The sequence below is a fragment of the Pan paniscus genome, chromosome 7, assembly GCF_029289425.2.
Source record: "Pan paniscus chromosome 7, NHGRI_mPanPan1-v2.0_pri, whole genome shotgun sequence".
Classification (NCBI taxonomy): domain Eukaryota; kingdom Metazoa; phylum Chordata; class Mammalia; order Primates; family Hominidae; genus Pan; species Pan paniscus.
Window position 1 is genome coordinate 85,882,238 of NC_073256.2, and position 16,339 is coordinate 85,898,576.

The 16,339-nt window shown below is 39.0% G+C and overlaps 1 protein-coding gene across 17 annotated transcripts in view; it reads right to left on the bottom strand.

Annotated features, from left to right (window-relative positions):
* Positions 1-16,339, bottom strand: part of NCOA2 (nuclear receptor coactivator 2) — a 301,642-nt gene that overhangs the window by 42,741 nt on the left and 242,562 nt on the right. For all 17 annotated transcript variants that reach the window (XM_055116654.2, XM_063606817.1, XM_055116652.2 and 14 more), the window contains 5 exons: positions 14,178-14,366; positions 11,077-11,178; positions 10,323-10,466; positions 7,097-7,244; positions 3,591-4,860 (listed from right to left, as the gene is read on the bottom strand). In XM_055116654.2, the coding sequence (XP_054972629.2) occupies positions 3,591-4,860; positions 7,097-7,244; positions 10,323-10,466; positions 11,077-11,178; positions 14,178-14,366 (1,853 nt within the window). The remainder of the gene's footprint in view (positions 1-3,590; positions 4,861-7,096; positions 7,245-10,322; positions 10,467-11,076; positions 11,179-14,177; positions 14,367-16,339) is intronic.

The following is a 16,339-nucleotide window of genomic DNA, read 5'->3' on the forward strand; positions in this document are numbered from 1 at the left end:
AATAAAAAGTATAATTTTACCATATTTGCCTAACACAAAGTTGTTAAGAAATGGTAATACAATTCTACCACATCTGGAGAGAAATTTTCAGGACACTATCAGTTTAAAATATGGTTTGCCTTTCTAATGGAGTCAAATACCAAGAAGAAATTCTTTTTAGACTATTTCCAAACCCTTATCATACGTGTCTCAGCAGCATTACAAAGGACCCAGTAGTATCGTTTGGTTAAGTATCAACCATGTTCCACTGTGTAAATAAGCATGTAACTTAAAAGTCTGTAAACATATTGGAAATTTTTCTGTTACTGTTTCCTGCTGGTTAGGAAATGCTATAGAAACAAATGTTTAACCACTCTGCTCGGTAAAAAATGCTATTTTGGGTATAATAGCACCATCGAAGTACTTCCTGTCATTAATAAGTTAGTAATAGGTTAAACACACACTCAGTCAATGGCTCTTTTCTGAATCAAAATAACAAGACAGTTAACTGTGCAATTCAGACTCATTAATAGTTTTATCTCACTAAATAACTTATTGTATTCCCTTGAAATGAAAGAAAAGTCTTCAATAAGTTTGTACAGCAATCAATAGGAGATACAATTAACCTGTATTTGGAAACAGTGAAGGTGAGCAAGAGGTGAAAGAATCATTGTTTTTTTCTTAAAGTAAGTCATTCTAACTTTGATCTAAATATAGGTAATGCACACTTCCTGTGGTAACTTTTGAAGCTGCAATGTTTTTGATGTTAAAATTGCTCTAAAGCAGTACTTCTGGTGGAGTTTTACATGAGAGTAAAGGGAGGGCGAGACCAGAGACTGGATTTCATTAAGAAAAATATACTTACTATATGTGCCTCTGTGTGTGTGCACATGCATGTGTGCCTGTGTACACTGCTTTTTGATTCACCCCAAAAAACAGATCTGTGCTGATTACACTCTGGACTTTATGTTTCCTAGGTGAGACAATTTTTATCAGAAAAACATTTCTCCTAAATAAATAACCTGAAACTGCAAGTGACTCAAGGAGTTTTTTAAAAACTCCTCTTTTGTCAGTTTCTTGTCTGAAGTTAGTGAAATCACATAAATAAATACAGAAATACCAAAGAGTGGCCCCTTTCCTTGACCCTCTAAGTCCCTAGGGCCTCAGATCAGGCCTAGGATAGAAATAAATTGTTTACACAGGGAAGGCCTCGCCACATTAGACACTAAGCTAGGGGAGACCATCTTGCCCTCCAGCATGTGTCAAGAGACCGGAGTGCCATTGTCTGTGCCTGCCACTCTGGATTACCACTAGCTGTGTAGATTCTAATCTAGTACACCTCAAAAGATTAAAACACTTACAGGTGTTAATATGGTTTTACATTTCACTTTATTCAAGACATTGCTATTAATTTTCTGCTGAGACACCAGTTTCCCCATTTAATGATTTTACAGTGTTACGGAACAGCTGCTAATAGAACCTTGCACTAATATCTAAGTTTAAGGATTAATCACCCAAGATGTTTATATAATTTGGCTCCGCTTCCCCTGTGAAGGACATGAAGGTTTGAAAAATTGTATCTGACCTTTAGGAATGGTAGCAGCTGTCGAGACATCAAAGTGAAAGAAATAAGGAAGCCAAGTGCTTAGAAGCCTAGATGGAGCCCAGCTAGAAGAGCAAGTGTGGCCTTGGCTTCCCTGAGGATGGCTCTCAACCCCAGACCTGCCTCTGGGTTAGCTCTACCGACTCAGCAGAGCTCCAAGGTACAGCAAGGGGTGTGCTTTTCCTCTCTCCATCCATTGAAGACACTGACCCACGAAATATCCTCTTGCAAAACAAATTTCAAGGACAAACCTTGAGTCATTTAAAGTAGGAAAGCCCTCTTGGCTTCTTCACTTCTTAACCAATCATGACCCAAGAACAGATAAGAAGTATAGGGCATATTCAGGGACTAGAGAAAAGTGATGGCTAGGGTAAAGTCTTTGATCATTGATTCCCTAGGAAACGTCTCATGCCAAGTCACTGTGGCTGTTAATAACCCATGTTTTCTTTAAATGGGTTTTTATTTTTTGAGACAGGGTCTCAATCTATTGCCTAGGCTGGAGTGCAGTGGTGCAGTCATAGCTCACTGCAGCCTCCAACTCCTGGGCTCAAGCAGCCTCAGCCTCCTGAGTAGCTGAGACTACAGGTGCATGCCACCACACCTAGCTAATTTTTTATGTTTTCTAGAGATGGGGTTTCATCATGCTGCCCAGGCTGGTCTTGAACTCTTGTCCTCAAGCAGTCCTCCACCTTGGCCTCCCAAAGTGTTGGGATTACAAGCATGAGCCACCTCACCCAGTCTGTTTTTGTTTTTTTAATAAAGAAAAATAGCTTACTTTTTCCCTGTGATGTCATTATCTCCTTAGAGGATTATCAAGAATGATTTGGGGTGGAAGGTTGAGGAGATGTTGGTCAAAGGATACAAATTTCAGTTAGCCGGGAAGAGTAAGTTCAAGAGATCTATTGTACAACACTGTGGCTACAGTTAGTAACAATGTATTATATGCCTGAAAATCACTAATAGATTTTAAGTGTTTGTACCCCAAAAAGTATGTGAGGTAATGTATTTGTTAATTAGCTTGGTCTAGCCATTCCAGGATATGTATTTCAAAACAACATGTTGTATACCATAAATATATACAATTTTAATTTGTCAAGTATAAATAAGAATTATTTTCAATATCACTTAAGGTATCCTGGATTTTTTCAGGGAACTTATTTTTCAGACAAGAAGAGCACATAATGTAGCCTATTATTCTAGTTTTGAATTTACATACCATGGCTCAGACGTACTAATATCAGTTCAATCTTTCTTTCTCCTTTCTACTATCCCTTTCCCTCTTAAATATTTTTTATACCAGTGGTCTAAGAAATTCTTTTGCATTAATCAGAAGTTTAGTTAAGAATAAAGAGAGGTAGAACGACCTTCATTGGGTTTCAAAACCAGTTAAACTCTGATCTTAAAAAGAGAGAAAGGTAAATAAGAAATAATTCAATTACATCTGTTCTGACAAAGCCCAGTTTCAAGGAAGTGATTATCTCCAATTCAGGCAGCTTCTATAACAGAGGTCAGCAAACTACCACCAGCCTGTGGGCTAAATCTTGTTTTTGTATGAGCTAAGAATGAATTTACATTTTTTTAATGGTTAAAAACATTTTAAATATTTTGTGACACATGATAATTCCATGAAATTCAAATTTCAGTGTCTATAAGCAATGTTTTATCGGAGCAAAGTCATATTCAAGTTTGTTTACACAGTGTCTGTGGCTGCTTTTGCACTACAATGGTGGATTTGAATGGCTGTGACAGAGACTATATGGCCTGCAAAGCCTAAAATACTTACATTTGGTCCTCACAAAAAAAGGCCTGCCCACCTATGTTCTATAACAATGTCACTCTGCTAGGAGAGTATTTGAAACACACAGCTTCAGCGAGATTTTCAAGATAAGAACAACAAAGGAGAAAGCTTATTTTTATCCAATCACCTGAGACTTCAAAATGCCCCTATGGAGAAAATCCTTGATGGATACAGATTAGTACACCTGCGAGAAGATGTGATAAAACTTACCTGGTCACCAGGCTCAAAGCTCATCTCCTCCTTCTCAGTTTTCATTGCTATTAATTTTGTGTTACTGGCAGGATCTGTCTTACTGTCCAGTCGCTCAAGTTTGGGGGTTATTTCTGGTAAACCAATATCTTTAGTATCATCTTTATCTAGCAAATAGCGAAGTAGTGCATTCTCTTTCTTCTTGGGGCTCACCGGCTCTTGTTTAATAGTCACTTCTGATCCAGGAGCTGTGCTGCTGGACTCCTGGCTCAGGTCTTTGCCTGTGGCTTCTGCTGTTAACTTGGCCAAGTCCACAGGGGAACTGCTGTCCTGCAAGAGTCTGTGCAAAATTTTATGCTTCTCCTTGAGCGAGGTTCCATGTGTAGACCCAGAACCAGGCAAGCTACCTGTGGAGTCTTTGTTTGTATCCGACAAAGAGCTGGCTAAGGGCGAGGGCTCCATCTGATCAGATTTGGTGGTCAGCAGCTGCAGGAGTTTGGTCTGCCCTTTGCTGTCATGCAGTCTGCTCTGCCCGTCAGCTCTCTCACTGCTCACGGCCGGGGGCAGGTTGGGGTCATTTGTTTCCTTTTGCTCTCCAGGATGGCAGCTGCTCTCTGCTTGTCCAGTTGTACCTTCAGAGGGCTCCCCATATAGTCCAAAACAGTCTTTTGAGTCCAAGCTTCCCATCTTGCTGAGTGGGGGAGGATTCATATTAACTGGGGAGTTTTGCAAATTGCCCATTTTTAGGTCTGGTGAAGCCAACGATGACCCTAATGAGACCCCGTGCCCCTCGCTGAGGGCCTGAAGTGCATTGAGGGAGCTGTTGGTATAACTATGGCTATTTCCTGTGCTGCTGCAAACTCCCACAGGGGAATGCAAGCTTCCTGCAGGGGAAAACTGACTGGGTGGGATTCGAGGGCTGCCAGCCACTCCAGGGCTCATGCGATGCCTTGGTGAAAGCATGGAGGTGGGCTGTCCTGGATTCATGCCAGGGCTGCTTTGTGAGGGGCTGTTCATTTTGAGTGCATAGTTACTACCCTGAGGAGTGGTTGCTTGCATGCCTGACACATGGTTCATTCCCCCAGAACCACCAAACCTGCCCATGGGCATGCCCATTTGTTCCTTTGGGCCATTTATGGGAAAATTTATATTGCTACTGAGGGTCATGTCCTGACCTGGGTTCCCACTGCACAGGGCCTGATGGGCAGGGCTGTTAGAGCTAATTGGATTCAGTGGCTTCCCCATCGTTTGTCCAGTCAGATCCGGATTCATCACACACACATTCTGCTCTCTGTATAACGAGAAAAGAAAAAAATGTAAGATAAAAGGAAAAATACTTAGCAAGTTGTTATTAATTTTTAAAAATGATATGGCCTCTTCACCTTAAAAGAACAGGCTACATTTTAAGGATAGATAATACTTTGTTGAAATCATCTGCAATTATTGACAAGACTGAACATGTACAGTGTTGGACCAAGAGGGATGTTTTTCAGGCAACTCATTAAGATGTCTGGTTTTACAGAGGGGGTGTGTTTAAATTTGACTACTACTGTATTTAAATTGCATTTACTAGACAAGACATTAACAGGGTTCCAATTACATAATACATCTTTCTCATGAGTAGTTGAGAGCTTGTACTGTCTTAAAGAAATGAGTAGAGCTGTCTTCAGTTTTTTTTCCAGAGATTATAATTCCTAACAATAGACACATCTGTAAGCCCAGAGCTCTGATATTTACTACTTGGCTCAAGATAAACACGCTTAGGGGAAAACAACTTGCCCCTAACTGTTAAGAGAAACTCTGCCAGTTCTAGAACTAATAGTTACTAAAACTGTTTAGAATTAGATCACCTTGTTTAACAGATTTCCACTCATCTCCTCACCCCACACCCCTCCAAGTCAGAGCAAGACCTCAGAGCCAACAGCATGGGAAGGGAAGTTCAGAGTGACTTTAGTTTGGGATCTTATTCTTCTACTTCTGGATAACTCCATTCCATCTCCTTACTAATGACTAAAAGCAGGCTTTCTGAGCAAGATGATTTTGCAAGTTCTATGAGCTTTAATTTACAGCCTTGGCAGTCACTTTTGAGTTACCAAATGTGTTCACAAATCCAAATAAAACAGGTTTCACAAATTGTCAAACATCAGCTTTTCGTTAGGTGGGTGAAATTTGCCACATCTGTAATCACTTTCAAATTGTTTCAGTTTGAGGTTAGATTTATTAACAGTTGGCAAACAGAGTTGCCTGATTTTTTTACTCCTAAACAGTGAATTGAGAAATGTGATAAAATGGAACTCCTCAGCCAGAGCAACGTTATATATTTACTGATAGGACCTCATAAAGTTTTCCACAGCATAAGCATAAATATTTAGATAACTAATGAAATTTAATCATTTTCCTAAATATGTGCTCTAAGACAATATGGTTTATGACATTTATTTAAAAATCAACATTCAATTTCTTTATCTTCACTTTTTTATGAAAATGTTTATTACCCTTCAATTTAAGGTCTAATGTTGAGAAGTTAATTTGAACCAGAGAACAAAAATCTAAAATATTATTTGTAAATATATACATAGAAAGTTCTAGATTTAGGCTGGGCGTGGTAGTCCACACCTGTAATTCCAGCAATTTGGGAGGCCAAGGTGGAAGGATCACTCAAGGCTGGCGCATGCCTGTAATCACAGCTACTCAGGAGGTGGAGGCACAAGAATTGCCTGAACCCAAGAGGCAGAGGTTGCAGTGAGCTGAGATCGCGCCACTGCACTCCAGTCTGGGAGACAGAGCAAGACTCTGCCTCAAAAAAAAAAACAAAAAACAAAACAAAACAAAAAACCAAACAGTTCTACATTTAAACACACAGGAACAGAAATCATACTAGTGACATCAATATTCCTGCCCTGCATTTGTTGCTACTGGGAGCTGATCAATAAATTTCCCTTTTTCAATGTAATGGGCAATCATGTCTAAGCAAACTTAGTGCCAACTGGGTTTTACAATTCACTAATGTTAAGGCTAAAATTCAAAGTAGAGTCCTACTTTGCCAGTACAGTTGTTCTTTGGTTATATGGGGGACTGGTTCTAGCCTCCACCCTGGATGCTCAAGTCCCTGAAATCAATAGCATAATTTTTGCATATAACCTACACACATCCTCCTATATACTTTAAATCATTTCTAGAAATAATTTCTTATAATACCTGATACAGTGTAAATATAGTTATAATACAAATAATACAGTATAACATTACATATATATATATATATATATTTTTTTTTTCCCCCAAATATTTTCCATCTGTGGTTGGTTGACTCCTGGGATGCAGAAGCCATGGATACAGAGGGCCAATTATATTATGAATTGTCTTTTAGCCAACAGCTAATAACAATTTAATTTTATATTTTACATTACTGGGATTGATGAGAAGAAATGTCTAACAAATCCTCAAAGCTCTAAAATAATTTGCTGCTTTTGTAATATCTCCTCTTAACTTGGAAATGGAAAATGACTTCTTAGAACTAGGATTACCTGTGAAGCATATGTAAAGATATTACAAGTTGAGGTTCATTAGTAGTCTGAGAACGGATGAGTTTGCTCTTCGTTTGTGCAGCAACAAGAGTGCCATCAGACAAGGAAAAACGATAGATTTGACTGAATGCCAATCCTTGTCTCAGTACTGCAGGCAAGCAAGGAAACAGAAGGCACGTTTAGAAAAAAAAATTGAGGGGTCGGGGAGGACAAGACATAATAAGAGTAATCAACTTCATTAAGTTTCATAATAGTTTCCCACCAGCATGTAAAGAGTTATAAGTAATACTTCATGAGATTAAAACATAACATTTTAAAAGCACATTTACTTTTCACTGAAAATACCAATAACCTCAATTATCTGTTTTCCTTATGAAAAGGAGTAAGAGCCTGGACCCTCAAACTGTGTTCTTAAAATCTTTATTATTATGGCAAAACAGTGTAAACCATTTAACTGCTCAAACAAGCTTTATAATGATTTGCTTAAAATGGTAGAAAACAACACAATGTATAAACAGGGTATCTCTTACGTATACAATATGACTTTAATTTCCTTGTAAAACTAATACAAATATGAAAATAAAATTTATGACATTTAATATGTTCTCTGAATATTCATCTAGAAATTACGTACTGTTCAATCCATCATCTCACACACTACTCTCCCCCAGTCCTGTTTCTCACTGTGTAAGAAGTATTATTTATGTGGTTAGGACAACAGGAAGTAAAAGATAAACAATCAGAAGAATCTATTCAGAGAAAAAAAGGCTAAACAAAACTGAAACAATAAAAGTGCAAATCTTAGCAACACTGGAATTGGTTTAACTTTTAGATAAGGGATCAGGTGTTTCCATTTTCAAGACAATAACAAAATAGAACACAAATCAACTAGGTTAATATAATTTCTCTTAAAAGAATTGAGATTTATCTTTTAAAGCTACTATGTTTTATAGCTGTCTTATATCACCTATTAAAAAAGAACATTTCAATTCAGTTAAAAAAAAAAGACATAGAATTTAGTTCCTCTTAAACCATTTTAACAAGGCTACTATGTTGCTATCACATAATCCTCAGCACAAATTTTGTGGGTTGAATAGTTACCCCTAAAGCAACCATGTGTATTCACCATGCCACAAAACTGCCACAAGTGAGAGAGAGAGAGAGAGAGAGAGAGAGAGAGAGAGAGAGAGAGAGAAAGAGAGAGAGAGAGAGGGGCTGACATATAATGTGGATTCTAATTTCTTCGTAAAATTTCACTTTAAGCAATTTGTCTAATGACTCCTCTCTGCAGTTTCAGTTAGATACTACATTTAGGTTTCGCTTTCTGCCATCAATTGTTGCACAATGTTAGTCTGAAGTGGAAGTACTGAAAATGAATTACTGAACATGTGAGTATCTTGCTTTGCACAAAGTGTCTAAAAGATGACATAAATGTAATTTTTTATAGTAAGACTTATATTTCCAATGGCTTATAATTTCAGAATTTTACCTGACCTTGGCTGTGATCCCTAAAGATTTTCATTTCCTCTTGGTCTACATCCAACACCTCTGAAAAGTAGGTATCTGTGAGCACGCACCTGAACACATTTAGGAAGTGCCTCCATTTAAACAACGCTTTGCAGTAGATTTCTGTTCAATGTAACTGATCATCCCTGATCTTACCTATTTCAAAAGTTTGAAATGTCTATACGGGGTTTCCTTCCAGTGGGTCCCATCTGTTTAAATCTAGTGCAGTGCCTGGTCCATCTGTGTAAATCCTTTTGTAAGCAATCAGGTTGTCAAAGAATTAAACTCAGGACCCAAGGATGCTGAACATGTTTGCTTATGCCAGTTTCTTAGTTTTTGTTATTACTATTCTTCCTATTTTAAACCAGATGTAATGAAACAGTAGGTTAAATATTGATTTCTGTCAATGTAGCATCATTATTTCCTTGTATTCTCTCAAACTTAAAGAAAAATGACGGAAGACACAAGTTGTTGGATTATGCACTTATTTCTAAAAAACAGGATGAATAGGATGAAAAGAATGAATAAGATGAGGGGAAAAAAGGGCATGGGAGAAACAGGTCATTTATTAAGATTTTTGCTTTTTTATAAGTGATCTAAAAAGCATAAAGTTTAAACATACCAACACTATTGGTAAAGTGCCAGATGCACATTAGGTGGATGATGACAAACTCAAACTCCATTTTCAATAACTAGTTACAAATTTTTTTCTGCAAGGATGCAGACAACTGTTGAAGCTGAGTTACAAGCTGCACTGCACTGCATGAGTCCCTCACGTGCAGCATGGTGCAGCTGACAGTGCATGTGGAGCCCTGGCCAACCGCACTGCTGGGACACAGAGAGAAGGACAGTCTCCCTCCCCAAATTAGCACATACTAAAGCAAAAGAATTTTTTTTTTTTTTGGTTCCTACCTCTTTAACAGAAAACAACAATGCACTTGAGAAAAAGTGATTCTTTGGGAAGACCTTCGGAAGCAGCATGACAGTGACCAAAATGAGCTCAGATGGACGTCCTGCACTGACACTGAATGCTAGAGAGTCAGTCATTTCACTTGCCTGAACCTCCTCGTCCCCTTGTCCAGAGTGAGAGACGTGATGTTCACATCACAGGCTTGGTGTGAGGGCCAGTGAGAGGAGGCAAAAGGGATAATGCCACACAAAGACCAGGTGCTCAATAAGGGCTGCTGTTATTACTGAAGTCTTGGGCTCAGTTCCAGCTGTCCTATTGCTTAAGTCTGTGAGCTGAGACAAGTTGTGTCAACTTTTGGGCCCTCTAGAAACACCTGGATAGTCTTTGTTGGTTACCACCTTGAAGAAGGGCTTGGGGTCCCACTGTTACCTTCACCAGGGGTTCACTCACTCTCCAAAATTCCACTTACTCTTATATTCAGATTCTAACTGAATCGTTAATATTTCTTTTCATTAGATGGTACTTATAATCTTGCCACATATCTAGAAGCCCCTGGATCAAAGAAAATGACCTCTTTCTTCCTCCTTTTGCCTGCCTCTGTGACACTATCATCTCCTGTTCTACTTTCATCACTCTTCTGTCCTACAGGTTCTCCTGTTAAATTTTCCTTTAGATGGCAACACTGGGGCCAGATGAGACAGCTCACGAGAACAGTCACCAGCTCTGTTCCCAAGGTGAACTCCAGGAATCATTGAGAGAAAGCTCCCACAGGAAGCAATAATTTAAGAAAAATCATTTAGAGATGCTTACCTTCATGATGATGCCTCTTAGCATAGGACACAGATTCTCCTTCATGCTGCGCATGGAACTTCTGAATACACCTTCTTACCAGGTCCTCCCAGCCTGGTTTCATGGCTGCTCTCATGGTGCTGGTATCCAGAGATGTGATCTTGCCTATTAAGTAACAGCAGGCATTATACCTACATGTTGATCTATTCTTTACGGAAATAATTTTTTTTTTTTTTTTTTTTTGAGACAGAGTCTCACTCTATCGTCCAGGCTGGAGTGCAGTGGTGCGATCTCAGCTCACTGCAACCTCTACCTCCTGGGGTCAAACGACTCTTGTGAATCAGATGCTCAAGTAGCTGGGATTACAGGCGTGTACCACCACATTTGGCTAATTTTTGTATTTTTAATACGGATGAGGTTTTGCCATGTTGGCCAGGCTGGCTTTGAACTCCTGACCTCAAGTGATCCTCCTGCCTCAGCCTCCCAAAGTGTTGGGGTTACAGGTGTGAGCCACCGTGCCCAGCCAGAAACAATTAAATTTTAACAAGATTTAAATGTATTTATTTAAACTAGGTAGCATAAGTACATGGAACAAAAGGGTATACAGTGAGAGCCAGTGGCTCTCTCTCCGGTCCTCCAACTCCTTGACATTTCTACTGCAGCAGCAATTGCTAGTACTAGCATCCTTACAGTCTTCTAAATACAGTCCTTGCATTCCCAAATATGTAAGTATTCTAAAATGATTCCTTTGGTCTTCTTTGGAGAGGAAATTTACCTTGGAGATCCTGGCGAGTAGTAAAACTTTCTGATGAGGGAAGAACTGGTCTTTCCTTCATGGGAACTCTTCTTGCCACGCAAATCAAGCAGGACTGCAAATCTTAAACCACACATGTTTACGTTTATCATATTGGGCTTTTCTAGTGATTCAAACAAACCCAAGTGTATTTATGACAGCACAGCCTGTCATTAAAAAAGCAGTAAGGGAGACAGTGATGAAACACTATGTACCTGAGCTTCTTACTGGTTTTATTCTCTTCATGAAAGTGGTAGGTGGGTAAGGGAGACGGAGGGTGGCTGTGTAAGGAGAGCTGGGGAGCAAAGGATAAATTGCCAAGTCCCCACAATACATGTGATGGAAATACATCGACTACACTAAAACGTTAATAATCTGAAACCCTCTCTCCAGCAGTAGAAAAAAAAATGAAATCCTTTCTTTTTAAATGGCTGATAGAAAACCAGGTTAATTTGTAATGAAGTACAAAAATGATGAAACTAAAATATGATACTCCTGTTTTGTCAAGGGTTTGCTTCTTGAGTTTTAGGGTTCAGGAAAACTAGGTACACCTTATGCCAAACTAAGTAAATACTACAATGGCAATATGCAATTTAAAGCAAAGAATATAAACTGGGTCTAGACGCAGATTCAGAGAACGACTCCCACAATACCTAGAAAATGCAGCGTGCACCAGAACAGCTGCATTATAGTTCAGAATCTTGGCTGTGGACGGTTTCTCACACAGCCAATTCTAATCACTTAATCCTCACCTTGCTTCAACTGTCTTATGCATCAGGGTTCATTTCTGGAGGAAAGGGAAAAGTTTTATTTATCTTTGTAACATGCAGAGCACTCTGCACAGCCCTTTCCATTTAAAAAACACTGGACAAATGCTATTGTCAAAAAACTTAAGTAATCCCTTCATGTCTTCTTATATCACTGATTTCTGATTGTTTACCTCTAAATTTGAGAATTTCTTGGATTTGACAAAGAGTTTATTATTTTTCTTTGCTCCTGCTGCTACCCTATCTAAAATATCAGGCTGCCTCAATTTCATCCTCCACAGGTATTCATGCTGTAAGGCGGAGGTCCTCTACAATCAGTACTTCACTAACTACTATAGGCCCCCACACTGCCTCCTTGGACAGATTTTTCTTTCTCAACTTTTACAGAAATTTTAGGATATAGTTTGTAACTTGGCTGTTCCTGAATTGCTCTACTGTAGTCTTTTAAAACTGTTTCATGTATTATTTCTTCAACAAGACTGAAATATCCAGTAATAGCTGGTATCACAAAACTAAAATGCAATTATAGTCCTCAAGAAAATAACAACTAAATTTTTGGGCACTATGAGATAAACACCTTTCTAGCTACTGTATGAGTTATTAACTCATTTAATCCTCTTAACAGCTCTATGACACACGTAGTAGCATTATTTCCATTTTACAGACAAAAAGATCAAAGCACAAAGTTTAAGTAACTTGTCCAATGTCACACAAACCTTCGGCAAAGCCAGGATTAGAATCTGAGCATGCCATGGCTCAGAAACCCTGTGCTTATGCTATACTGTGTTAACTTAACATAGAACGTACTTTTAAATGTACAGAAAATGTTTATAAAGCACAAAGTAATAAGTTAGCTCAGCTATTCCTTTTTTATACTGCCTTGGAATATTATCAGATGGATAAATTAGCAGCACTTACTCCGCTGCATAAAACAAAATAAAATCATTTGACCTAGGCAAAAAACTTAATTTTGAAATACTATGTGTTTATTATCTCTAACAGCTCTAATATTTCCTTCTCAATAAAATTTAAATATTAAAATAAGCATTAAATAACTAGCATTCAATGCCAACCACAGTTCAGCATATTCATTTAAACCTTATTACATTCTGATACTGGTATTGGTGACTTCACTTGATAATAAACTGTTGCTCAGAAAGGCCAAGGATTCTGTCCAAAGTCCCAGAGCTGGGAGCAGCTGAATTAGGAGTTGGCCTGTCTGATTATGTAGCCGGGGATGTTTTCAGTCACAAGTGGTCCTCAGCTCTTTCCCTTCTGCTCCCCACGCACAATGCACTCTTCAACACTGCCTTGTATTAGAGTGACACTCAGCTGTGTGGACGGCTTGCCTAGTGGGCTCAGGAGGTGAATGCTACATCAGCACATCTTTATGGCAAACAGCCTAATAAGCTTAGAGTCTAAAACCCCCTCCATTCCCCACTCCTGTCTCTATCCTCTCTTTAGTACCATTGTATTTTATCAATTCTGGGCCCAGCATCCATGGATAGGCTACATGGATTCCATTAACCCCTTGAAAGTATATTTAAAATGTCGTTTTAACTGTGTGCATTTTTCTTTTTTCTTTTCTGAGATGGAGTCTCACTCTGTCGCCCAGGCTGGAGTGCAATGGCGTGATCTTGGCTAACTGCAACCTCCGCCTCTCAGGTTCAAGTGATTCTCCTGCCTCAGCCTCCTGAGTAGCTGGGACTACAGGCACATGCCAGCCACCACGCCCGGCTACTTTTTGTACTTTTAGTAGAGACAGGGTTTTACCATGTTGGCCAGGATGGTCTCGATCTCCTGATCTCGTGATCCACCCACCTCAGTCTCCCAAAGTGCTGGGATTACAGGCGTGAGCCACCGTGCCAGGACAACTGTGCATTTTTCTAGGGCTGTGGCTCACAGCTTGCACTAGATGTTCAAAGAGCCTAGGATCCCTCAAAAGTGTGATCACTAATACAGTTATACTAGTACAGTAGCCGCTAACTGCATGTGGCTATTCAAATGCAAATTTAATAAAAATTAAAACTCCCGCCCCCTAGCTGCACTACTGACATTTCAAGGCTCACCAGCCACACGTGGCTAGTGGCTGCCACACCAGACAGTGAAGATATGTCACTTCCACCATTGCAGATAATTCTGTTGGACAGTGCTGTTCTGAAGACTTAAAAATTTCCATCACAAAACAGTAAAATTGAAAAGAACAAAGATACTGCCTCCTCACTTTTCTTTGGGTGACCACTAATTAAAGTGTGAAGGAAGTAGCACAGGAATAAATACACAGACACACAGAACACCCTAGGGATTCTGTCCCACCTTCTCCTTCTTCTTTGATGGACTTTGGTTGAGAGACAGCGAAGCACTGCATAGTTTCATATTTCTGATGAGCTTCCTGGTTATCATGACCCTCCTCTTCTGAATCAGGTAAAGGTTTTACCAGCATCCGACAATTGAAGGTATGGCTGTTCCGCCTCGGAGGTTCGCCGGACCAAGATCCCCCATTTACTGAGCAAGGCAAAAGTAATCCAGTTTTACAAAGAAACAAACATCAGATTCATTGCCTCTGAATTATTAAAATGATGTAGGAAAAATATGATTATTTCATCTTTATGTACTACTTTTATACTTGTCTAAATACTTTCATAATCTAGAGGAGGAAAAATCTTTACCATTTTTACAACTTGGGAATATCTTGGGATTTTCTTTTTTCCAATTTTTTTTTCTTTTATTATACTTCAAGTTCTGGAATACATGTGGAATCTTGGGATTTTCAAAACATTTTCTACACTACTTCTTTACCCTGACTCCTTCCCTTCAAGTCCAGTCCTGGATTATTTGTTACTAGAATACTATAGTTTTCTACTTTTGCGTCTTCCTAACTGATTTCTTAGAAATTTAGTTCAATCTACTTGCATTCTAATTTTAGATAAGTCAGCCCTGCTCAAAATTCTGTGAGTGGCACCAAATGTAGTGCACGTTAAATTCTTTCAGAGGATTTAGACTTGATGTAGTCTGGAGGATGAAGTCCATTAACACAGACTCTCACTAACCAGCTCCATTGCATCCATCTAACGGGATCTTCCACATTCCCCTGCACAAGCCTCCCCATGCTCCACCATACCGGGCCCGCATGGATGTCCTTGCTCCTGCTGCCACCCTATCTGACATATCAGGTTGCCTCAGTTTCTCTCTCCATAGATACTCATGCTCTAAGGCTGAGGTCCTCTACAATCAATACTTTACTAACTACTCCCCCATACTGCCTCCTTGGGCAGATTTTTCTTTTCTCAAATTTTACAGAAACTTTAGTATATAGTTTATAACTTTGTTTTTCCTAAGTTGTTCAGTGGTAGTCTTTTTAAATTGTTTCATGTACATTTCTTCAATAAGACTGAAAAATCCTTGAAAATACAGTGCTAATGTCATTTCTTTTCAAGTTAACTACTTCAGACATCTATTTGAGTATTAAAACTAAAAAAAGTATATATTTAAGAACGAGACAATGAAAGAGAGGAAAGACAACAATTATTTTTGAAATGCATTAGAGATAACAATGAAAGAAATAAAACAATGACTGACTTTGAGAATTAAAGGGTGTTTATGGATTTTACCAGGTTAACTTCCTCATTTGACACATAAAAAAAATCTGATGTCCAAAGACATGTTCAACTACTAGAAAAGTTGGAATCAGAATCAATCCTAATTCTCATTTTGGTGTTCTTTTCTATATCATTCCTTATGCTTTATCTAAAATATACTGGGGACAGTAGGACAATAGAACAGGAGATCAAAAAAAGGGTGAGTCATAAGAAAACTAATATATTCTCCAGTCATCAGCTAAAGAAAATGGAGAAGGACATGTAGGTGTTACAGCGAATCCAATGGCCCATGAATGGCCCAGTGAACCCAAAGAGCCCATGGCCACTGGGCTGTAGAATGAGAAAGGAAACAAACCCTCGAAAGGAAAAAGTTAGCTGTAAGAAATTATTTGAAAATTACAGAAAAACCCATAACTAGCTTTTTATCTTTTTGCAGACATTTGGGAAGTTTATTTCAGCATCAGCATTTTATTTTATTATTATTACTTTTTTGAGACAGAGTCTCTGTCACCAAGGCTGGAGTGCAGTGGCGTGATCTTGGCTCACTGCAATCTCCACCTCCTGGGCTCAAGGGATTCTCATGCCTCAGCCTCTGGAGAAGCTGGGATTACAGGCACGAGCCACCATGCCTAGCTAATGTTTTGTATTTTTAGTGGAGGCGGGGTTTTGCCATGTTGGCCAGGCTGGTCTTGAACTCCTGACCTCAAGCGATCCACCAGCCTTGGCCTCCCAAAGTGCTGGGATTACACAGGTGAGCCACTGAGCCCAGCCAGTATCAGCATTTTGAAAAGCTTATTTACAAAATAAAGACTACACAGAGTAGTCAACTGAAGAGAAAAAGAGTTCTTATTAAGTCAGATTAATAAGTTGAAAGTTAAA